Raw genomic sequence first — 25,529 nt, 5'->3', positions numbered from 1 at the left:
ATTGCACCATATTTGGAGTGCTGCCTTATTCTTTGGATATAATATATATTTATATATTACACGCGTCTGATAACCAGCAGAGTAATACAGTAGGGCACATAGAACTACTCACCACATAGTCACAGAACAGGATGAGGGCCCCCCGGCGGACTATCTCCCGGTTACACATGCCCAGCTTGGACTGCGGCTCTGCCTCCTCGCTGTCTGTAGATATCTGAGGGCTCAGCAACAGTTTGGTGCTGGACAGGTTGTTTCTCCTTAATATAAGAATCAGACACTGCGTTATTCATGGAGAGAGAGTTCTCAGACAGATATGACATAAATCTGACTTCATTTAGTTTCTCCTTGATGTGACACTGAAGCGATATTCTAGGCATAAGAAACACCAGAACTGTAACAAACTCCAATAAAGTAGAAAATGGAAAAGTCAACGACCAATTGGGAAAACGGATCCATCAAGATTCGGTTATAAAAGGAAGTCTCGAAGCTAGTCTGAACACAGTCTAAATCAGGGATGCCCAACCTGCGGCCCTCCAGCTGTTGCAAAACTACAACTCCCAGCATGCCTGGACAGCCTACAGCAGAGCATGGTGGAGGGCCGCAGGTTGAGAATCCCTGGTCTAAATCATAGCCTAACACCTCCAGATGACACAGAGTCAATAGGATAGGCCATCATTTGTGTGACCAGCGGGTGCCCAGCCATTCTCCTAATCGGTGGGTGGGCTTCCATGGAGTATAACGTAGAAGCATTTTATCCACAGCCTCCGGCACTCCAGCAGTCCTGAAACTACAACTCCCAGAATCCTCCTTTCACTTCTATGGCAGTTACAAAACAGCTGGGAATGTGTGCATGCTGGGAGTTGTAGTTGCACTGCAGCTGGAGTGCCAAAGGTTGCTGATCCCTGTTCTAGTGATATCACTTTACAAGATGGACAAACCCGTCCAGCCCCCTGGGGTAGATCTCTAGGAGTATGGCTGCAGGTTAGATCACCTCTTCCATATCTTTCTCCGATCCCACATTACTTACAAAAGGTCTAGCTGCCAAACTCCAATCCCCCATTTGCTTTGTATAAGGGCATTATGCCCCGAGTATACTGCTGCATCGAGTATTTGGTGCAGACCACATGTAGCTGTCTGGATTCACTGCACCCAAAACGCGTCATGTCCATGGTGGAGCATCGTTACATATGCTGAATCTCAGGCAACTCATTTTCTGTGTATTTTGCAGTAAAGATAGCAGCCTGTCCGTGGTAGAGCAATATTATCAGTGCCGGTCAATAATGGGATTTCTCATTGTGCATTACATGTCTTCTCCAGCAGAGGGAGCACTGCCAATGCAGATTCTTGAGTGCCAGAAAGTGAGAATCCCTCACTGTTACCATAGCAGGGGGAGCGTTAAGACTTCAGGGAATATCGGTTAAAAGTTAATCAGCAATTTAAAAAACATAAAAATAATAAACAAAAAAACCAAAAAAAAAAAGAGAGAACATGAAGTCTAAGGAATAATTAATAAGGACTCGGTTAATAGAGGGTTACCCCATACCGCTCATCCAGGAGTACATGAAATGCTAAATTCTAATCAAGAGGCGGCTGTCTGGGTGGCTTGCTCCACATCAGGTGAAAGGGGGTAACCATAGCAGCAAAAAACTTAATAACTCGTTAGGCTTCTAAATTAATGATATGGGGCTGGGTAATTACTTATAAATTGGTAGAACAGATTGTACCGTGCGCAATGGCTGTGTGGGAGCAAACACTGTGTTTATGAAGGAGCGTGTCCTATTCGATTGGCGAGCCGCGGCCATTCCTCCTACGCTGACCAGGGGGAAATACAATGGCAGCGCTCGGTAATTGTGCCGTACGCTCAACTTGTTTATGTGATTAGGGAGAGTAATCATGGAAGTCCGCACAATGGGGAGAACACAGCGTGACGTTTAGACGGACAGAAGAGAGGACTTCAGGGATAGGTAGCAAGCTTTCTCAAGGGTAAGCTAACCTCCATGCTATGCCTGTTGCTACCACTAGGTGGCTGATCTGTATAGAACGGGATATGATTCTAGGAGATACAGATGGACATTCATTTGCAATGTTTACTTTACGCCATTTCCCCTTACACTGCCTTAGCTACATAAAAGCCGCGGAGCAGTGGCAGTAGGTTTCAATCTTACGGTATGTTCACATAGTGGCAAAATCTAACACTGTTTTTCACTCTGAGGTTTTTTACAGTAGAAATACATTTGCGAAGTAATTGCTTTGGCTCATCGGAGCCAATACATTCTAATACTGTATGTAGCTTCCGCTCCGTACAGTATTAAAACAAAGTTTTTTTTTGCGAATCGACTTCGGATGAAGCATCCAAAGTCAATTTGCTCATCCCTAGTGGCCATCTACTGACAGGCATTCCTGCAGAGGATATAAAGCTAGGTCTTACTTGAGGGTCTGGTGGACTTCTGACCACCAGCTGTAGTTCGTGTAGTCAATCAGCAGCAGAAACTGACACCAGAGAAGAACTAGAGAAGGATGGGTGGGAAACATGGACTCCACCAGGTCACTCAGGCTCTCCAGCGTGTAGAAGGTGCCATTGTCGCCGCTGCCCTTGAACAGTCTCGTGGCAGCACTCGTGATTCTTCGGAAAGTTCCTAAAAATCATAACATACAATAGGTAACATACCCTGGACACGTGTGGGAAATAGACTGCTTAAAAGGGTTTTTCAAGATTTTTTTTTTTTACTGGCAACCTATCCTCTGGGTAGAGCATCAGTATCTGATCATTGGAGGTCTGACACCCAGGACTAGGCTTGAGCGAATCTGGTTTGGATTGCTATATCCGAACCCAATTCGTTTAAAAACTATGTTAAGAATATGGGCTCCATCCTACTGTAACAGGCTTTGTTAATGAGGCACAAAGCAGAGTTCAGCTTCATTTTTTGATACAGTAATTTATGAGATTAAACAAAGTGACACGTGATAGAAGCGAGACGATGTAAGTCGCGCGATATTTGCTGAAACTTCGGAAAGACCTACGTAGAGGCCATACATCTTACAGTAGGAGGCGCACATATTCTTAAGGTAGTTTTTAAAAGAATCGGGTTGAGATACAGCAGTCTGAAAGGGAAAGTCCACCAGATAAGCGAGTAAAAAGTAATAGAAATATTAATTAGGGGGAAAGAAAGAAAACTGTTCGAGAAGAGACAGAAATCCTTGTATGGCGCTCTGTCCCCATCTAGTGGTGGAAAGAAAGCTGCAACTTACCAGATCAAATGGAACAGTTACTAACGAAGAATACAGAGCGCTAACATACTGGTAGCACTACATTACACCAGCTTCACTGTGGGCAGATTTATTTACCAGATTTGAAGATGTGGACCAGGCACATGAGGAGGGTTCCCAGCTGCTGGCAGTAAAACGTATGCTGCTGTTCACTCATGTCCACCTTCAGCTCCTTGTGCACTATATCCTCCAGGAGTATTCCCACCAGCTGTAACAGGAAGCTTTACCGGGACAAAAACAATACCAATGACTGCTACAACTGCTTACAAACCCAGCGTTACAATCATTTTTATAGCAACAGTCATGACGGCCTGTTAATAACCATTTTCAAGCAATATGCACTGTTTCTAGTATAAAAATACCATTGTCATCTTTATTTTTTTTGCTGCCAATCTGTGCTGCTGGTGGTGGGCTTTGGACAGAATTGATCTCCTTCCCCCTCTGGCAGCTGACAATAAGAGTCCTTACTTCTCCCTGCAGAAGGAGTCTTTTCAGCAATACTTCCGTGCTCCTGCCAAGGCTCCGCTCCTTCCTAACCAACAGGGACATAAGATTTCTGTTGCCCAGCAGGGAACAGAGGGTCACTAGGCAGAGATCTCGCTGTGAGAAGAGCACTGAGCATGTCTGTACTCCAGCATTTAGCTCTTTAGGTGGACGTGCACATTACTATACACTGTGAACACCAGGTGGAGCCATACTTAAAGGGAACCTGTCACCGGGATTTTGTGTATAGAGCTGAGGACATGGGTTGCTAGATGGCCGCTAGCACATCCGCAATACCCAGTCCCCATAGCTCTGTGTGCTTTTATTGTGTAAAAAAAAAAACTATTTGATACATATGCAAATTAACCTTAGATGAGTCCTGTACGTGAGAGGAGTCAGGGACAGGACTCATCTCAGGATAATTTGCATATGTATCAAATCGGTTTTTTGACACAATAAAAGCACACAGAGCTATGGGGACTGGGTATTGCGGATGTGCTAGCGGCCATCTAGCAGCCCATGTCCTCAGCTCTATACCCAAAATCCTGGTGACAGGTTCCCTTTTACTCCTCACTGGATAATGCAAATGGTACAAGCTGTTAATTTTTTTATGAATTAAACCAGGGATGGTCAGGGGTGACAGAGCCAGAAACCCCCCCCCCCCCCCCCAAAAAAAAACCCCCAAACGTATGACCATTGACTACCAGGAGCCACAAGCTATACATTTACACCCAAGTCACTGTATTTTTCGCCCTATAAGATGCACCTAGGTTTTAGCGGAGAAAAATAAGAAAAGAAAAAATTGTATTTTTCATCAGACCCCCAATGCTTATCAAGTCCAAATCAGAGCCCTAAAATAAGACCCCCAATGCTCAGGTCAGATAACATATCATACTCCTAGTGTCAGACCCCCTCGGGTATCAAATCTGCCCCCCCCCCCCCCCAGCTCAAATCTGCCCCCCCCCCCCATGATCAAATCTGAACCCCGCCCCCTCCCATGCTCAAAGTCGTGTGCATTCCATATTTTATGGAACATCCGGCCCATAATAGAGCAGTCCACTAAAAATGGCGAATGGCGCGGTATTGATTTTTTTTCATGTTACGGCGTTCACTGCATTTTTAAAAAATATTTTAATAGTTCACACTTTTTCAGGCATGGCGATATGTTTATTTTTTATTGTTTGTAAAAGGAGATTTTTGTGAAACTCACCTGTAAAATCTTTTTCTCGTCTTTTCCATTGGGGGACACAGACCATGGGTATAGCTTAGAGGTATTAGTAGGAGGGACACTATGCAAATGAAAGAGCTCCTCCTCCTCGGGCTATACCCCCAGACTCCACCAGGAGGAACTCAGGCGTTGCACAAGCAGTAGGAGAAGGAGCAAGAAAAAATCATGGAAACCATCGGACCAAGCCATAAGGTCCAACCAGAAACAGAAAAACTGAACTAAAGACCCCTCCTGCAACAGGAATAATGGGTGGGAGCTGTGTCCCCCAATGGAAAAGACGAGAAAAAGATTTTACAGGTGAGTTTCACAAAAATCTCCTTTTCTCGTGCTTTTTTCCATTGGGGGACACAGACCATGGGACGTCCAAAAGCAGTCCATGGGGTGGGAAAAAATATCAGCACCGCCAGGAGGAACGCCCCAACGGTCAAACAGGAACCACAGCCTGCAAAACCCTGCGGCCAAAGCCGCATCAGCCGAAGCCAGTGAATGCAACTGACAAAAATTTGCAAAGGTATGCAAGGACGACCAGGTGGCCGCCGTACACAGCTGAGACGCAGAGGCACGACTGCGTCTTGCCCAGGAAGCCCCCTCCGCCCCAATGGAGTGAGCGGCAATTCTAGCCGGGGGAACTCCACCACAAGCGTGACAAGCCGCGGAAATAGCCAAGCAGATCCAGAGCGCCAAGAACGGCGGACGGAAGCAGTAGCCGCGAGACACACCCTCAGGACCCGTACAACATCCAGGGAATGCAGAGTGCGTTCCTTGGGGTTAGCCGGAGAAGGACAAAAGGAAGGCAGGACAAGATCCTCATCAAGGCGGAAGGGAGAGACCACCCTGGGCAAACAGAAGGGGACTGGACGGAGCACAACTTAATCCTGGAGGAAAACCATTAAGGCTCCTGACAGGAAAGAGCGGCCAGCTTCGACACCAGTCTGACCTAAAAGCTCGTGATGGGACGTGAACTCACAGCCACTGCATAATAGCCCAGAACTTTAATCACTACGCTATGTAGCTGTATCAGAAGCTATGGTCACAAGGAAGTCCAGATGAGAACAGTCAGAGAGACCCTCCTCAAAGGCTCGAAGGGAGCCGACTGCAGAGCGCGCAGAACCAAATTGAGATCCCAAGGAGACAAAGGGGGAACATACGGGGAACCGAATGCGCCACCCCCGAAGAAAGGTCACCACCGGACCCTTAAGAGCAAGGGACCTCTGACGGCCCGCGCCGAAACCTGACCTTACAGGGAACTAAGCGACAGTCCCTGCACAAGCCCAGACTGAAGAAAAGACAGTACCATCAAGATGGAAAACCGAAGGGGGGGGAACCCCGAACCCTCAAAAAAGGATAGGAAGGCCATCCAGGTACGATAGTAAATCCGGGAGGAAGAAGACTTCCCCGGACTGATCATGGTCCTAACCACTGAATCCGAGAACCCCATCTTTATCAGGATGGCGGTTTCAACAGTCACGCCGGTAAACGAAGAGACCGCAAATTCCGGCGGAAGAACGGGCCCTGAGACAGTAAGTCCTGTCCGTCGGGAAGAGGCCATGGGGCGTCCGCCAGCAACCGAGCCACGTCCGAAAAACCACGCGCTGCGAGGCCACTCTGGGGTGATGAGAACGGTCGGAGTCCCTTCCGCCTCGAACTGGCGTAGACCCTTTGGCAGGAGAGGAAAACAGAGGAGGCTGAAGTCCTGCCACGGAGACACCTGCGCATCCATCCGTACGCCTCCGGATCACGGGCGCGAGCCAGGACCACTGGGATCTTGTTGTTGAACCCGGACGCCATTAAGTCCACATCCGGACGGTCCCATCTGTGGCAGATTTCTTCGAACCCTTCTGGATGCAGAGACCACTCGCTTGGATCCACCGTGTTGTGGCTTAGAAAGTCCGCTGTCCAGTTGTCCATTCCTGGAATGCAAACTGCTGACAACACCGGAACGTGAGTCTCCGCCCACGTCAGAATTCACTTCACCTCCTGCATCACCATCCGGCTGCGGGTCCCGTCCTGATGGTCGATATAGGCCACGGCCGCGGCATTGCCCGTTTGAACCCGCACTGGGAGGCCCGCAAGGAGAGAGGTCCAATAGGAGAGAGAGAGCGGAAAAAATCGCCCTCAATTCCAGAAAGTTGATTGGAAGGCGAGACTCTGCCGCCGGCCAAATTCCTTGAACCGTGCGAGACTGGAAAACGCCCCCCCAACCCAGGATGCTGGCATCGGTGGCGGCGATCGTCCAGGAGAATGCGAGAAAGGAACTCCCCGACCTCAGGTTCTTTGGGAACAGCCACCAAGGGAGAACTGCCCGAACCCGCTGAAAGGTAAAGGATCTCCTGTTGCGCCAGGCGAGTGTGAAACTGGGCATATGGAAAGGCCTCGAAAGAGGCTACCATAAGACCCAGGACCTGCAAGTATTCCCGAATGGAGAGGCACGGGGAGCGCAGCAGATGCGACACTGCCCCCTGGACCTGGGAGGACTTGAAGGCTGGTAGAATACTTTGGCAGCCGAGGTGTCCAAAATCACCCTCCGGAAGGAGAGCCTCTGGGACGGGAAGAGGCAGGAGTTTGGGAAAGTTACCAGGCAGCCGAACCGTTCCAGGGTCTGAACAGTGATCCGGACGCTGTCCGTGGTCTGCGGTAGAGAGGGGGGCCTCTATCCGGATATCGTCCCGACAGGGCAGCAAAGGAATGCCCCTGGTACGAAGAAGCGCCATGAGCGGTCCAGGACCGTGGCAAGGACCCGCGGGGTGGTCGCCAACCCGAAGGAAGGGCGACAAACTGACAGTGTCGACCCATAATGGCGAAGCGCAGGAATCGATGGTGGGATTCCGCAATCGGGACATGTGATAGGCCTAGGAGCAGCAGGGCGGGCTGACTGGGCCCTCTAGTGCCGGGAAGGCTGGTGCAAAGGAAGGCCTCTTTGCGGGCGACCTGAGACCCCCGGCGGAGGAAGCAGGCGACGGCCTACCAGATGAGAAACGGCAAAAGGCATGCAGAGACGAACTCGTCCAGCTGATCCCCACAAGGCCTGGAAACCCCAAAGGGGAGATTAGCAAGGGAACGCTTGGTGGAGGCGTCAGCGTCCCACACCTTCAATCAGATCTCTTCGCGCTGAGTGACAGAGATGGCCAACCTGCGGGCAAAGAGGGAAACAATGTCCCTAGAAGCTTCGCAAAGAATGTTAGAAGCCTGAGACATCTGGAGAACCAACTCCAGTGTGTTAGTAGCCGCATCTCGTACCGCAAGTTCCTGGTGGTGGTGTTGTAACCACACCGAGAGAGCACTGGCTACCCCTGCTGAGTGAAAGGTAGGTCACAGGGACGCGCTGCCAGCGAAAAAAGGACCTGGAAGAGAGTCTATGCGTCTGTCTACAGCATCCTGGAAAGAGGAACTGACTAAGACAGGAAGGGCCACATAATTGGCTAATCCGGCCACCGGAGGATCCACCTTAGGGGGAGGAGACACCTCTCCTCGCCGTCAGCAGGGAAAGGAAAGTATATTCATGCGCTGGGTGGTCGAGAACCTTATTAAGACCACCCCAGGCCCTGGACATGACCGCGGAAAAATCCCTCATGGACCGGGAACATGGTAGTCTCCGACTGCCTGGACGGAAAAAGGGGGAACTCCTGACCAGTGGATAAAGGTGTCTCGGACAGTCACCACTAAGTCAGCCACCCTGGTGGAGAGCTTAGGCGAGGGGTCCCGCTCCATGACCTAATCAGAGCCGGAAATTCTCCTTCAGACTTGCGCTCCCTAAGGGAGGGGAGAGTCGCCCGAACGCGCCTCTAGACGAGGAAGGGGGGGGGGGGGGGGGGAGAGCCAGAGCCATCCGAGGAGGGATGCTGCTGCTCACGCTCCCTGTTAGTATTCGGGCGTCTTCTGTGGAAAACCACTTAGAGAGGTGGTTGGCGTCACAGGATTTGAAAATGCCCTATAGTCCAAAAAGGACGTGGCTCGTCCGAGCCGGATAATTCTCCTTCGGAGTACTCTCCCTAGGGAGGGGGAAGAGCAGTCCGCAAGCGCCACCGGCGAGGTGAGGGGGGTGGAGAGACCGAGACATCCGAGGTGGGATGCTGCCGCTCACGCTGCCTCTTCGTAGTCAGTCACCCACTGTGGGGACCACTGAGAGAGATGGAGTCGTTAGCGCCACAGGATTAAAGGACATGGTTGCCTTGGTGACTAAGACCAATTTAGCGGCCGCGCTGGACATGGCAGATGCCCAAGCGGGGACCGCAGGCCCCCAGGGACGTGGAGGAGGGGTGGAGGAGGGGGGTAAGGCAGGGATGCAGGCAATACTTATCTGCTCCTGCAGAACTTCTCCCTCGACTCCAGGACCAGCAGGGATGCACCTCATCAGGCTTCTGACTCCTTGTCCAGGAGTGCAGTGTTCTGGTGGAGGGTGGCAGCAGGAGACCCAGTAGCTGGTGGGATACCGGAGCTGCAGGTCGAGCCCGGATCCACTTGTCTTCTTTGGGGGGCAATGGAGGCAGCCAGGCAGCGTCCAAGGACGGCAGCGGGCATTCCACGGGGGACCAGGAAGGCGCCATGCCGACCTGTGTCCCCATCTAGAATAATATAAACAATTTTTGAAGGCTGAAAGGGGCTTTGAACTCAGAAAGCCTGGACATGGGGCAACAGCAGCAGTACCACTGAGCTACCAGCTTGCCTGGCACAAAACGGAGTAGAGTGATGAGGAGCTGCACGGCCATGAGCAAACAGAGTCTCCGGTGTAAGGAGAGTCAGAGCGGCATGCCGAGGCTCCGCCTCCCCTAACGCGTCATTATGGCGCGAAAAAAGCGTGCGAAAATAAGCGCGCACGAAAAATAAGCGCGCGCGCGAAAATATGGCGCGCGCGAAAATATGCGCGCGCGCGAAAATATGCGCGCGCGCGAAAATATGCGCGCGCGCGAAAATATGCGCGAAAATAAGCGCACCACGTGGAGGAGCGGCCTGCCGGCGGGCGCTGAGGGAGCGCAGCAGCCAAGGCCCGACGAGAGAAGCGCTGAAGCCCACAGTTTAAGGGGAAGAGATGCCAGTACTCCAGTGCCAAAATGAAGAAAGTGCCCCATCAGGATCCTTCTTCAAGCTCACCCAGGCAGCCACAGACAAATAGACACAGAGGGAGGGGGAGGGATTGTGCAACACTTATCTGCTCAGCATGCTCCCTCGATGTCCAGACCAGCAGGGATGCGCCTCTTCAGACTTCTGACTCCAATCCAGGAGAACAGTGCTCTGGAGGAGGGTAGGCAGCAGGCGTCCCAGCAGCTGGTGGGATGCCGGAGCTAACAGGTCGAGCCCGGATCCACTTATCTTCTTGGGGGGAAATGGAGGCAGCCAGGCAACGTCCCAAAGACGGCGGCGGGCACTCCACGGGGGACCAGGAAGGCGCCATGCCGACCTGTGTCCCCATCTAGAATAAAAATAACAAAAAGGAGTAGAATCAGAGAGTGTCAACCTCCTTCACCAGACACTAAGCAAAGACTGAGTTCCTCCTGGTGGAGTCTGGGGGTATAGCCCGAGGAGGAGGAGCTCTTTCATTTGCATAGTGTCCCTCCTACTAATACCTCTAAGCTATACCCATGGTCTGTGTCCCCCAATGGAAAAAAGCACGAGAAATTTTATATTTAAAATTAGGAAAGGGAGCGATTAAACTTTTAGTATTTTGGTGTTTTTTTTTTACTTTGCTTTTACTTTCTTATTTACCAATAGCCCCCTTAGGGGCTAGAAGCCTTGTCCTATTCACCCTAATAGAGATCTATCAGTGTGAATAGGACTTCACACACTCCCTGCTGTCCTGTGCATAGTACACACAGCAGCAGGGAGATTACCATGGCAGCCAGGGCTTCAGTAGCGTCCTGGCTGCCATGGTAACAGATCGGAGCCCCGCAATTACACTGCTGGGGCTCCGATCAGAAGCTGCCACTGCCACCAATGAGGAGGAGGGGAGGGTTTGCATGCCCTGTTATTGAGGCCGGGTATATAATACCGCCGCCGGCACCAACTGCCTCCTATACTTGAATTAATATGTTAATTACATTCATTGGTGGCGCAGTGGCCACAGTCCCTCCCCTTCTCCTCCCTGCTATCTCCCCATTTTTGGCAGCAGTGTCACAGTGGTTAGGGAGGGAGGGACTCCCTCCTTCTCCACTGTGGTAGTGAAGAGAACATGGCACACGCTGAGAGCGGCGCGTGCCATGTCCTCCAACTGATGCTAGGCTGCGCAGCTGCTTCCCAGCTCCACCGCTAGAGCCGCACTTGAAGAGGCAAAGAGCCGCATGCGGCACAAAAGCCGCAGGTTAGCCACCCCAGATCTAAACCATGAATATAATATTTGTGGGGCCAGCTCCTTTACAGTATCTTTCCAGTAAGTGCTCATGCACACGAATGTATTTTTTTTCAGTGTCTGTTCTGTTTGTTTTTTTTGCAGACCATATACAGAACCATTCATTTCAATGGTTCCGGGGAAAAAAACCTGAAGTTTCCGCATGTCCGTTCTGCTAAAAAATAGAACATGTCCTTTTATTATCCGCATTACTGACAAGGATAGGACTGTTCTATTAGGGGCCAGCAAATTGCGGAACGCACACGGGCCGGTATCTTGTGAATAAGCCCTTAGTTGTGCCTGTCAGTACAGTGCTGATGGATTCTATGAATAGCCCCTGGCCCTATCTTATATGAAGGATGGCCTTATGCCTATCCCATGCATGCTTAAACTCCTCCACTGTATTTGCAGCTGCCACTTCTGCAGGAAGGCTATTCCATGCATCCACTACTCTCTCAGTAAAGTAATATATATCAGAAATATTTGAGGGAGGTGTATTCCTCAAATATATTCCATAGGCGTGTGATATATGCATGTCTTACTGGTCTCTATAGCGCTGGTGTACGTCAGTAAACTTTTTTAGTTGCATAGAATAGCAAGGCCATCCTCTACAGAGGCAGCCAATATTTAAAAAAAAAAGAAAAACAGTACGGGTTACGAATTTTTAACATGGGAGCCCATGGACACTGTATGCTATCATTGAATCCTATTCAGGAGCATACATTAAAAGCATCAGTCAGGAAATCCTCCTTATGTATATTTCTGACGTACATTGCAAAAGCAGTGTAAGGACATCCAAATTTTGCCTAATTTAAACGGTTCAGGGTCTGACACGCTGACTTTGTGTCTGTAGATCTCTCCCTACCATATCAATCTCATCACATCCTCTGGGCGATGGGCTGAAGAGTAATATCTACCGTGAAAAGGTTTCCTCTGGAGGAACTGTGATCTGGTTCAGCTCAGCATCTTCTTCTGAGTTTTGATGGGTATTGTCCCTCAATCGAGTGATGTTCTGACATGATATCAGGAGAGGTGAGAAGGACAGCTCCTGGATCCGGGACAGGACAATGTCCTCTGTGGACTGTGAGATAAGGACACGGAGAATCGCCAGGATGCCAGAGATCCATAACTGGACGGTGCTCACGGAGGCCTGTGTGATACCAGCACACAAAATTACTCATAAGATTCTCTACCCACTAGGATTCAGAGCGTTTCCTACGTGATGTAAGCAAACTGATTGCTTCTACTTACCATAGTGTACGGAATGACGAACATACTTCTCAACAGCATGTCTACAGGACGTAGGGCCGAAGGGGCCAATGTTTCGAATAAACTATTCAACACCCCCAGTGCTTCGTGAGAGTCTATGTGCATCTAGGAGACAAAATACGTGGTTAAATGCCAAAATACCAAGAGTTCAAGAAACCCATGCGATAGCATCACATACCTGCTGCTTTGCCAACATGGGTAAGATAACGTCAGCTATCTGTCGGGACAACCTCTTCCACTTATCTTCATTCTCCTTGTGGCACTGCTGCAGCACCAAGATGAACATCTCCAGTACCTAGAAACACAAAGTTCTGAGCTAGATCAAGGAGATAATGCCTTGCTACAAACTTATAAGACAGGGTAACCCGGTGTGTCGTGACGGTCATGTACTTACGTGTCCACGCTCCCAGGGCGAGGCTGGCTTGTAATCCAGCGCTGCTGGTGTCACTCTATTAAAGGGGTTCAACTGGTTCTTTTCAACTGATGACCCATCCTCTGGATAGATCATCAGCATCTGATCGGAGGGGGTCCAACATCCGGGAACCCAGAGGATAGAGGTTAAAAAAAAAAAAAAAGGGGGGCTCCAGAACCCCTTTAATGTGGCACCCAGCCCAGGTAACGTTGGGCCAATAAGGCGCTGCGCTGGTGTTATGCGCTTCCTGTCTGCAAAGTATTTAAATGGGCAACTACTGGCTACAGTTGCCTGTGATTGAGCTGTGTGCTCTCTAGATTCTGGATCTCTGACCTGCTGCCTGTTTGTGGCCTTGCCTCTGATGTTATCTCCTGGTATTGGACCATGTGCACTTGGTCAGGCTAAGGACCGTCGCCCATTTGGGGACTTCATTTAGGATGGATTATCTGAGTTGGCAGGGGCAGTGGTCTGAGTAGAGAACAGCAATACAGGAGTTCCCTACCTGACAGGGAACCCAATGGTGACAAACATGTGAATTGCACTTTGAAATCCGGATTGTGAGGCAACATATATATTTCAGCATCGTTTTTTTCAAATGGGTTTGCTGACCAAACAAATATATGCAATTTGCATGGTATCTGTTAGTACCTTATAGGCAAGATCTCCACTTATGTGTAACCACTATTTTAAAACCTAAGATGGCCGGAGTCGACGGCACATAGGAGGCAATTTTCACCATTATGAGTATGCATCGTATGCGCTACCACCTTCTGCTGCCTTGGACTGCAAAACCAGGGTCATGGTACCCCCATGTTCCCAAAACCATACCAAAAAGGCGTATATTCCATAAATGTCTCTGGTCTGAACACCCATTAAACCAGAGACTTGCTCACTCATTAGGGCTAAACAAAGACTGATATGATCAATTATCACTGCTTCCATCAGATAACATTTAACATAAGAAAAGATAAATGACCTGTCCTGTGCAGAAATACTGAATTCAGGTTTCATTTTCTTTTCTCTTTTGATCATAGTGTTTGGGCACTGTCTTTATAAATGCATGATGCCTCCTCACCTGATGATACTGGATCAGTCGGAGCAGCATTGACACCACAACTTCCTTCTGAGTCTCCAGCTCTTTTCCTGCATCAGCTTTATTTGCTCCCCTTAATACAAATAGGTCATGGACTATGGGCTGCAGTGCTGGAATAGCTACAATACAGAGACAACCGTCATTGCTATACTACTACAATGTGCATGTATTAAATGGGTTATCTGGGAAATAATATTGATGGCCTATTCACAAGATAGGTCATCAAAATCACCTTGTCTGGGGTCTGAGTCCTGGTATCACCGCCGATCAACTGTTTCGGGAAGCTGTGGCGCTCGGCGGAGCTCTCCTAGGAGCTTACCAAGCACAGCGCTGTACATTGTATATCGGCTGTGCTTGGTATTGAAGCTCCGCTCAATTGACTTGAATGAGGCTGAGCTGCAACTAGGCCACATGACTGATGAACGTGACGTCACCTGGCCTAGGAACAGCCGATTGGCTGGGGTCCCGGGTGTCAGATCCCCGCTGATCTGATATTGATGACCAATCCTGAGGATAATCCCTGATAATTGCATCTAGGACAAGGCTACTAATAAACTCTAATGGCCCACCATTTGTCATATGTAATGTCTACCTACCGTGGGTCACAGCTTTTCTCCCACTGGCCATTATGCCATCACACAGCTGGATGATTTTGGGAATGCCAATGATCTGTTTGGAATGGTAGCGCTCATAGGACAGTAGTACCAGGAAGAAGAATACATTCGGGATGATGGCTTCTGATTCCCTGTTGTGTTAATAGAAACCCATCGCAAGTTATCTTCATTATAGATATAGCTAATAAGCAAGTAACATGACCGTTAAGGCCCCATTCACACTGCATTTAAGCGTTTTGCTCGACTTTCCCTTGGGATATATATCTGAATACCCCAAACCTCTATGCAGCGGGTACATTCACTTCAGTGAGGCAGACAGAATCTAATTCATCTTTGCACTCCGTTTGACCTGCCTTCAGTCTATTTCCAACTTTTTTGGTCAGACAGAATAGCGCAGTCTAAAAAGCCAAACACGAACAGAAAGCAGGTCAAACAGAGTGAAAATGTGGATCCTTTGGACTTGAAGTGAAGGTACATCTGATTATTCAAATGTATTCCCCCTCCAATGGAAAGCGGAGTGGGGAGCTAAAGACCGTGAACCGAGACAGAGAGAAACTTACCTGAACTGACCCACTTCGATATACTCAAACTGCTTTAGAACAAAACCAATAAAGACCTAAAAAGGCAAAAAAAATAATTATGGATTAAAACTTAAAACCACACAGGGACGATAAATAATATGTTTAAAGCAGGGAAAAACCTTTATTGGGATTATCCTCGCAGGTAAGCCAGTATGTACGGCCTATTAATCGTATACTGTATGCACATATGGAGAGAGGGGACTCTTGTTAAAGAACCTCTCTATTAGCTAGGGCAGAGAGCTGCTCTGTCGGACTTGGCAGATGGAATAAGCCTCTTGCAGGATTACAGTCCCCTTCACTCACTTAAGGGAACTTTCACACTAGCGTTTTTCTTTTCCGGTATTAAGTTCCGTCCTAGGGGCTCAATACCGGAAAAAAAAACCTGATCAGTTTCATCCTAATGCATTCTGAATGGAGAGCAATCCGTTCAGCATGCATAAGGATGTCTTCAGTTCAGTGACTGCACAATTTTTGGATGGAGAAAAATTTCTCAGTCCAAAATTCTGGAACACTTGCCGGAATGCCGGACGCGGCATTATTTTACATTAAAATGCATTAATACCGGATCCAGCCCTAAGTGTTCCGGAAAAACGGATCCGGTTTTGCAGTCTGCGCATGCGCAGACCTTTAAAAAGTGTGAAAAAGATAAATACCTAAGATGACAACCGGAGAGACGGATCCAGTATTGCAATACATTTGTAAGACGTCTACAAATGGTATCCGTTTGCATACGGATTGCCGGAATAGAACTGCCTGCCGGAATCCAGTGACGCTGGTGTGAAAGTACCCTAAAAGGGGTCAGCAACTTTATAAAAATATTTCCTAAAAGGCCCTAAAGTTAAAGTTGTGGAACAAACATCTGTAAACGTCTTTATACTTTACCTTACAGAAGGCCGCAAGCTGCCCATGTATGGGGTATGCAAACATTACAGACCTGCAAAATTCACGGCCATAGGATGCAAGAAGGCAGAGATCGTGTAATTAAACTACATGTCAGCTTTCGCCGCCATCCCTGGCTGCATCCTCTTTTGCACAGGTGCTGATTAGTAATTGTACGCATTCAATGCTTGCACATATACAGATGATTCTGCAGTCTGTACCTGAAATCATTCACTTACTGTTCAACACCTGTGCAAAAAATAAGCAGTAGCCAGGGACAGCCAAGAACGCAGTCACATGGGTAAATGACGTGACAGCTGCCATATTGCATCCTATGGATGAAGAGATCACGAATCTGCAGTCCCCAAACATGGTTGCCGGGGACATTTACAGATTTATGAGCTACAGCTTGAAGTGGTATACCGGTTAGATGAGGTTGTCCCCATTCCAGAGGAGAGGGGAAGACTACTAGTAAGATAAGGGTCTGATTGTTGGGACCCCCACTAATCACAAGAATGTGCGGATCCACACCTCAAAATGGAAAGTCAGGCCAAGCAGGCACACTGCCGCTCCATCCAACTCTATGGGACTGCTGGAGACAGCCAGGACACCACATACAGACAGTATTTGTCATGGGACAACTCCTTTAAAGGAGTTATGCAGGATTTTTATTTTTTTTATCTCCCACCCACCCTGAGAAGAGAAGTATACTTACCTGCTCCTTGTCACTCTGTTCGGGCTCAGTGATGTGTGTCCCCAAGCGGCACGAGACCCAGCAATGACCTACCACTGAGGAACATACCACCGCTGAGAGCATTCATTGCCTGCAGCTTCACATATGACCCTATCCATAAAGTTTCCAAGTGGGGGCCAGAAGTCCGGTGAAGACAGCCCAGGAGACAAGGAGCCCAGACAGAGTGTCAGAGAGCAGGTAAGTATAGATGTCTTCACAGGTCCAACGGTGGGTATCTTTTTAAGGGGGACAACCCCTTTAAGTCTGTTTCTGACAAGCTGCGTACGTAACCCATCCGCAAATCTAAGGTCACCAAACATTTGAAATGCAGCTAAAGAAGCACAGATTACCTGGTCAGAATCCAGCAGGCAGTAGTTGACACGAAGCTGGACAAGTTGGGCTAGAAGGTCGAGCACTTGTCTCTGAAGCTGCACTGATGTAGTGGTGGTGTACTGCTTCAAGGCTTTGATCACCAAGGGCTCAAATAGGCGAATGTGATTATGAATAGTATTCTGCAAAAAAAAAAAAAAAGAACTTTGATTGCCTATTACATTTACACTATCATTTATGAACGGAGCAAACATGCTCTATATAATAAACAGATACGGTGTCCATACACAGTTAAAGGCACCTGCAGGACAATTATATTTTTAAGTCTATAAATTCATACAAACCTAAAATGAAGCAACTTTATTAAAAACGTACTACTATTTTTTTCTGTAGCTTCTATACCAGGGATCAGCAACAGACAGCACTCCATCAGCCCCCGCCAAGTGCCTCCATCAGCCCCCCCGCCAAGTGCCTCCATCAGCCCCCAATCGTTGGTGGAATTGGTGGTGCATATAAAACGCTGTCCGGACTCGTCTGAACTGTTCAGTCAGCTGCGCATGCGCAGGACTATCGTCCTTTGTACTGCGTTAGAGCCGCACATGCGCGGCTCTATTTGAGACGCGGCAAGAAAGAAAAAGGAACAGCGGCCGCTGTGCGCGCTCCCAGTTAGGAGGAGAGACCGGCCACTGGATCACCAGGGAAAGGTCTGCGCAAGCGCGGCCCATGGATGCACGGTCCATATCCATGGGCAGCGCAGATCAACAATAGAATCGAAAAATAGGATTTTAATGAGAACAGTAGTTTTTTTTTTAATGATCTATATTTTAAAAAACGTTCACTGGGGGGTAGATAATTTAATGAAATATGATGAAGAAGATTGGAATACCACTTTAACATCCCCATTAGAGGTGGTTTGGGAATTCACGCAGGATACCTGTTGGTCACCAGTCATTTCAACTTTCTTGCAGAGACAAAATACCTGCAGGGTCTAGTTTAGAAATAATGCCATAAAAGAACTACCTTAGCTTTGTCAACTCCGTGTGAGTGCGAACAATGAGGAGGGGGCTGAAATACTGGGACAACCACCTCTTGTAAAGACATAACCCGGAAGGTCAGTGACAAACCGTTATGATGAATCATTGCAGTGCAGAAGGTTACCTTGTCAGCCCGATGCTTAGTAACGGTGGTAATGCTGTTCTTGAGCTGGGAAGAAACTTTCTGGAGAACATCAAACCATCTGTAAGAGGAAAATATAACGGTTTTCTCATCATAAGGCCTCATGCACACGACCGTATGTATTTTGCGGTCTGCAAAAAATACGGATGACTTCCATGTGCATTCAGTATTTTGCGGAACGGAACAGCTGGCCCCGATAGAACAGTCCTATCCTTGTCTGTAATGCGGACAATAATAGGGCATGTTCTATTTTTGTTGCAGAATGGAAATACGGAAACGGAATGCACATGAAGTAACTTCAGTTTTTTTTTTGCGGACATTGAAATAAATGACTCCGTATACGGTCCTCAAATAAAAAAATAAATAAAAAGGAACGGACGCGGAAAGAAAATACGTTCGTGTGCATGAGGCCTAAAAGGTGAAAAAAAAAAAAAGACGGATGGGGGCATCACTGGATACGTGATCTTACCCCGATGTGTCCTGCTCTTGGTCGGCTTGAACCATATTTCGTAGACTTGCATCAGCCAGGGCCTGAGTGAAATGCGTGTAGGGTGCCATGAAGCAGTAATGGTACAAGCCAGGTCGCAGGTTAGAGGAGCCCAAGCGCTGAGCCTTGCCTTGTGATTTACCCGGGTTAGAAGATAAAGCCTCGAACTGTGATGCCAAGTTAGTCCCAAAAAGCGTCTTTAATAGCTGAAGACAGAAAACAGATGATTAGATCACTAAATGCTCAACAGAGGATGGTTAGACATAAACGCTACCTCAATTCTTTGACCGACATTTCTTATTTGGCGTTAGAAGCATCGACACAAGGCTAGAGATGCAAAAAGTACGAACGTAGATTGCTCAGGAGCAATGAATGGGACAATATATCTTTTATTCACAGAGACCATATGTCCTCCACGGTGGTCCAATTCTGTCCTTTACTGTAAGACTGTCAATTTCAGCTTTATCATACAACATGAAGGAAAAATGTGGTGCAATCACAGAGTCACAGGCCTCCGGTCTGAGTCAGAGCTGCTGCAAATCACAGGAGGAGTCAGGACCATGTGTTAGATGGTGCCATAACAATAATACATTTCCCTGGAGCTTCCCCCTAATAACAGTTGCTTCGTTCTAAGAAGAGCGAAACAGAGTAAGTTCTGAAAAGCGTCTTTCACCGTCAGCATTACACTGCTGGTGTAATCTCACCTGCTGCACGCAGACAGTCGCCATCACCGGTTCACGGCTGAAACAGGATTTAAGATAACCCAGGATTTCTTCAACGCACTGCAAAAGTAACAGCAAGATGTCAGAGGGGGCAACACGACCAGAGCAGACATCAATTTAAAGTCATTAGGTCACTGCTCACATAATAACTAGCAGTCACTTACATAAATTCCCTAGCTTACACACATGACACAAAATAAAGAGTGCTACTACAGCATAAAGTGCATGCTATATACATGGCAACATCGCTTATAAGGCTGAAAAAAAGACATCCGTCCAAGTTAATAACCCTAATTTTGATCATCTTTCAGGGTACTGTAGCTGCCCCATTCCAGTTATTACTTTAGTTGCCCTCCTCTGAACCCTCTCCAGCTCTGCTATGTCTGCCTTGTTCACAGGAGCCCAGAACTGTACACAGTACTCCATGTGTGGTCTGACTAGCGATTTGTAAAGTGGTAGGACTATGTTCTCATCATGGGCATCTATGCCCTTTTTGATGCAACCCATTATCTTATTGGCCTTGGCAGCAGCCGCCCTGACACTGGTTTCTACAGCTTAGTTTGCTGTTCACTAAAAGGTCCTTTTCCATGTCAGTGTTACCCAGTGTTTTACCTTTAGTATGTACGGGTGACTTGCATTATTCCTTCCCATGTGCATAACCTTACATAGATCATTCACAGAGTCGGTGACAAACCCTATATAGGAGTCTCCCTAAGCTCCTCCCAGCAGCCATAAGGCGAGACTGCGCAGCTTGGGGAAAATATGAAGATCAGAGGGGACACAGCAGAGAGCCAGAGGACAGGCACATGAGGCATGCAAAGGGCAGCTAGAATGGGATTGTGCAGTACTGAAAAGATCCACTTAAAACAAATTAATTCCACTAAAAACTTAAATTTATTGCTAATGGCCTCACTGTTTTGCACGCAGCCATTGACACCTGCGCTTCATACCCTAAGCAACCTCTAGCACCTTAGTTTGAAAATGGATGCTCAAAAGGTGCATTAACAGCTTAAAGAGGAGCCGTCAGCCCTTCTGACACATCTGCACCTTGCACTGGCGGTGGATCCGCTGGAGATTTGTAGAGGCGCCGGCCTCTTCATAATTTTGGTGGATCCACCGCTGCTTTTAAATGCAAGACAGCTTCTGAGCTGTCTTATACTTGTACCTTTTTCTATGCCTGAAACGGGTGTACAAAATGGTAAATGAGATGGTCCTACCGGACCATCCCCTTCCCCGCCATGCCCACTTTTTGAGACCTTGCATGAGCAGGGAAGGGTCGCAGATTGCAGCGCAACTCACCGCTGCGCCACAATCTGCACCTGAAATACGCCTAATATAGGCATATTTCAGCTTAAAAAAATGACTCCCTTAGTGTTTCCTATAAATCATGAATGCTGGAGCCTTTTTTCTTCTAACTTGCATTGGGTTGTTCCTGTTATGGCTTCTGGAATAAATTGACAACTTAGCTTTACCCTGCCCCTTGTCAGTCGGGGATGTCCCTGCACAGTCAGCACTGACTGAACAGTATCACAGAGTGTTCTGAGGAACGCCTATTTGACAAGAGGAATGGTGAAACCCGGTTGTTTATTCATACATTTCCAGGAGGAATACCAGAAGAACAGCACAAGTTAGCGTTTTACGAAGTTGTGCTCCAGCATGGAAGTACTGACAACAGCAGACATGTCAGGAGAGGTATACAACAGACCAACTAATTCCATCAGTACAAAAAATAGAAAGACACCGTGTGACGGCACTCACCTTGCCAATATCATTTAGTGTAGCAAGTTCCAAAATCTGTGACAGAACATCCAGGGCAGCGCGCAGGAAACTTCCAAACTTCTCATTGTTATTCTGAAGGTCCAGGGTCACCTGTAAAATCCAGAGAAAGAAAATCAATGGCGTGAAGAGGACTGCCGGGGGAAACTGCCCAGCACTGGGAAGAAGAGCTGTCACCTCTCCTGACATGGAGCATCTGTGTGTATGATAGAGATACAGAGATAGAAAGAGAGATGAGGAGATACAGAGATATTATATATATATATATATATATATATATATATATATATATATATATATATATATATATATAAAATTACAGATTTTATATTTTTGTTTGCTAGGTGACTGCATACGGTCACTAAGGGGTCTTAGGCTGGGCCGCCGCTTTTTTACAGCGGCCCAGTCTTAGAGCTGCACGGGGACCCCGCTCTAACAGTCCGGACTGGCACTCCTGCCGGCCCAGGCTGTTTACACTTTACATGCGCCCGCCACATGTAAAGTGCTGTCAGAGGAAGCGGACTCCCTCTGTCTCCCATCGGCACCCCACAAATGCAATTGCGGGGTGCCGATATGTGAAGACTGTCTGGGGTCTGATGTAGGCCCCCAGACCAGCCTTCAGTAATTTCCAGCAGGCTGTGCCTCTCTGGCGCAGCCTTCTTTGTCAATGTTAGAATAATATTGCCATTAAAATGCATATATACTATAGGGATAGTGCATTGCTTTTTAAAAGCAATCAAAAAGCTGTCTGTTATAGTCCCCTTGTGGGACTATTTAGTGGTAAAAAAATAAAATAAAATACAGAATTGCTAAGTTATTCTTAGTTGCCACCGAAAAAACATAATAGCAAGAGATCAAAAAGCGCCATTTCCTCCAAAATGAAACCAATGAAAAATACAAGTCGTCCCGCAAAAAATCAAGCCCTCACACAACTCCACAGAAAGAAAGATAAAAAGTTATGGGTCTTGGGAAGCGGCACGGCACAAACTCCTTTAATAAGAGAAAAAAAAAAGGGGGGTGTTTTATTGCAAAAAAAGTTGTAAAATGTAAAAAAGAATATCTGTATTTGGTATCACTGTAATCGTACTGACCCAGAGAATAAAGAGATTATGTAATTTATACCGAAAAATTAACACCGTAAAATTTATAACGTAAAAATGCAGTGGCGGAACTGCTGTTTTTCCAATCTCCCTCCCAGAAAGAGTTAGTTAATCAGAAAGTTACGTGGACCCCAAAATGGCGCCATTAAAAACTACAACTTGTCCCGCAAAAAACAAGCCCTCAAAGCTATATAGACTGAAAAATAAAAATTTTTATAGCTCTTGGAACACGACGATTAAAAAAAGGAAGAAAAACGCTTGGACGGTAAGGCCCAAAACAGGCTGGTCACTAAGAGGTTAAATTATTATTTACTTATGACATACTAATGTACCTTACAGCTCAGCTCAATAACACAAGAGCATCCAGACCATCTACAAAAAGACACTCGCGTGCATATCTGATCTGTGGGAGTCCGACTCCCGGGATCTCCACCATTAAGCTGTCGGCCTCCTTACAGCATATCAAGCACAGCGCCGTACATTGTATAGTGGCTGTGTTTGGTATTGCACTGTAGGACCATTCACTTGAAAAGGACGGAGCTGCGCCTGGTCCTGTGACCAATGAATGTGATGTCACTGGCCTAGGAGGACGCTGCAGAACTCTCCACAGCGCCACGGCCTCTTCAGACAGATGATCAGCTTAAAAGGGGTTGTCTAGAAATGTTTTATATAGCTTGCACGCCAGCCTGGAATACCTGGGGAATTTATACTCTCTCTGGGAATTCATACTCTCTCCGGGAATTCATACTCTCTCCCTGCCGGTTTTCACTGGTCTTCCAGTTTATAAACTTCTGGAAGGATTGAGCTATGTGCGTTACTGCAGCAAATGACTAGCTTCAGTGGTGTCTTGTCCTCAAGTGGCATGCCACTGCTGGATCATGTGCCGCTTGGGGACACATCACCATTGATGACTGTCATTGGCTGCAGTGGCACACATGACCCTGTGGAAGCTTAAAGGGGTTCTTCGGGATATTAAGAAAAAGAAAATACTTAATCATCAGTTTATTATAAATATATTCCCAAATACAATTCATTAGTTATACTGGCTCGTTTTATCTAGGGAGAAATCATCAGAAGAAATAAAATGGCCGCTGTCCTATTAGTGCACACAAAACCTGTCCTAATGACACAGGACGACACATTTCTTCACAACACTGAGCTAAAGAGCCGCCTCATCCTCCTCTCTGCTCTGCTTGTCAGGGATTATGATCCTGATTACAGCTGATCAGAGATGACGGACAGGACAGACTGTTCATGGAGACTGCATACAAGAGCTGCTTCTCATCAGTCACATCCACATCTCCGCTCTGTACTTCATGTCTCCTCATGAACTCCATTCCTACAGAGATTCAGCAGAAGATCATATCATTTATATTCAGGATCATAATCCATGACAAGCAGAGCAGAGAGGAGGATAAGGCAGCTTTTTAGCTCCGTGTTGTGAAATTAACTTGTCCTCCTATGTGATTAGGACAGGTTTTGTGTGCACTAATAGGATGGCAGCCATTATTTCCCCCAAAACGGGCCATTATAACCAACAAAAGGTATTTGGGAATACATTTATACTAAAGTAATATTTAAGTGGGGAGAGGCAGGAAAGCAGGGAGCTGGAACGCAGCTGTAAAGAGCTGGCATTCCAGACTGGGGTGCAAATAAAAAATAAATATATTATCTGGGACAACCTCTTTATTAGGTAACCCTGTGTAAGAGCAGCATAATGCAGCTACAGGTAAGGAAGTCAGACTCAAAGGAGGGCTGAAGGAATCCACCAAAGTATCCATATGGGGGAGCGCTCCCCATCCCTCCATCGCCTCACCAAGCAACTGCCTGTCACTGCAGAGAAGGCTGGGAGGAGAGCTCTCATTACATCCACTGGTCCAGGACATTTATCATAACAAGTGATCTGTTAAGGCAGATACGTTCACAGGATGCAACACTGAACAATTATGGCCCTGAAGAATACACACCTTGTAGTTGGCGTATGTGGCTTTCAATACGTCGTATAGTTTCAAATATGAAGGAAGATGGTAAAAGCTGCCAAGAGATTTGCTTGCTTGAGCTGGACCTGAAGCATCTGTCTGTCTAGAAGCTAAAAGATAAAAAAAAAAAAAGATTGCAACAGATTTGCTTCCTGACACAAAATGGCTTAAAGGGGTTATCCAAGAAATAATCATACCTCCAGACGTAGCAGACGCGCACTGTTGATGATACTCCCCGCCGCTGGATTCTGTCTACGTGGCTCCTGCATCGGGACTTCCACTCCCCTCTGTGCCGACATCAACATCTGTTGACCAATAACAGGCTGCAGCGGTGACTTGCTCCCCTTCCGTCATGTGTCCCCCCGAACGTTTATGTGATGCGGGAGCCACACAGACTGAATCCAGCGGCAGGGACCCGGTGAGTATCATCAAGAGTGCAAGTCTGCCATGTCTGGAGGTCTAATTAGCTCTTGGATAACCCCTTTAAAATTAAAAAGTGAGAATTACTCACCTTACCGACCGACTCCCCACCACTGCCATTCTGACGCTGCTCCAGTCCCTGCTGCTCGCCACTTCCAGGCCCCTGCGGAATGGGTAGAAACACCCGCTCTCCCGTCGAGTCGGGAGAAGGAAGCGGAGAGCAGCGAGCACTCGATAAGCGTCAAGACAGCGGCGAATCACGGAAGTGAGTAATTTCTGACCCTTTTTATAAACAATTTTTCCTTTTGGAGAACCCTTTAACTGGAACATAGCCCCATGGGGATGAGTCGCATTACTTGCACAGCAATGCTCGACTGAGGGGTGCAGACTCTTCATGTTTGTGATCATGGGTGCATCTGCACCCAAGTAAAATGAATTCACTGCATAATGAAGAGTTCTACAATAAACGATATACAATATACTAGCTCTGCTTGTAGTCATTGAATCAGAACCTGTCCTGGTCATGTCACAAGACACTTCTCTGATGCCAGTAGTATGACGTCAAGCAGCCATGCACCTACAGTATGGGATCCCATGACCAGGGCAGCAGAAAACAATGCCAGGTTCAATTCAGTGACTGCAGGTGGAGAACCTGGAATGC

General features: G+C 47.4%; 1 protein-coding gene across 1 annotated transcript in view; it reads right to left on the bottom strand.

The window, feature by feature from the left end:
- HTT (huntingtin) overlaps positions 1–25,529 on the bottom strand; it is a 190,318-nt gene that overhangs the window by 69,158 nt on the left and 95,631 nt on the right. The window contains 15 exon segments of the mRNA XM_044295709.1: positions 113–257; positions 2,429–2,636; positions 3,346–3,488; positions 12,215–12,447; positions 12,549–12,671; positions 12,745–12,861; positions 14,054–14,190; positions 14,668–14,816; positions 15,246–15,301; positions 17,229–17,390; positions 18,367–18,445; positions 18,854–19,077; positions 19,576–19,653; positions 21,352–21,462; positions 24,437–24,558. Of these exon segments, the coding sequence (XP_044151644.1) occupies positions 113–257; positions 2,429–2,636; positions 3,346–3,488; positions 12,215–12,447; positions 12,549–12,671; positions 12,745–12,861; positions 14,054–14,190; positions 14,668–14,816; positions 15,246–15,301; positions 17,229–17,390; positions 18,367–18,445; positions 18,854–19,077; positions 19,576–19,653; positions 21,352–21,462; positions 24,437–24,558 (2,087 nt within the window).

The sequence above is a fragment of the Bufo gargarizans genome, chromosome 1 (assembly GCF_014858855.1).
Source record: "Bufo gargarizans isolate SCDJY-AF-19 chromosome 1, ASM1485885v1, whole genome shotgun sequence".
NCBI lineage: Eukaryota > Metazoa > Chordata > Amphibia > Anura > Bufonidae > Bufo > Bufo gargarizans.
Note: the sequence above shows the minus strand (reverse complement) of the source record. Positions and strands in the feature narration are given on the sequence as shown.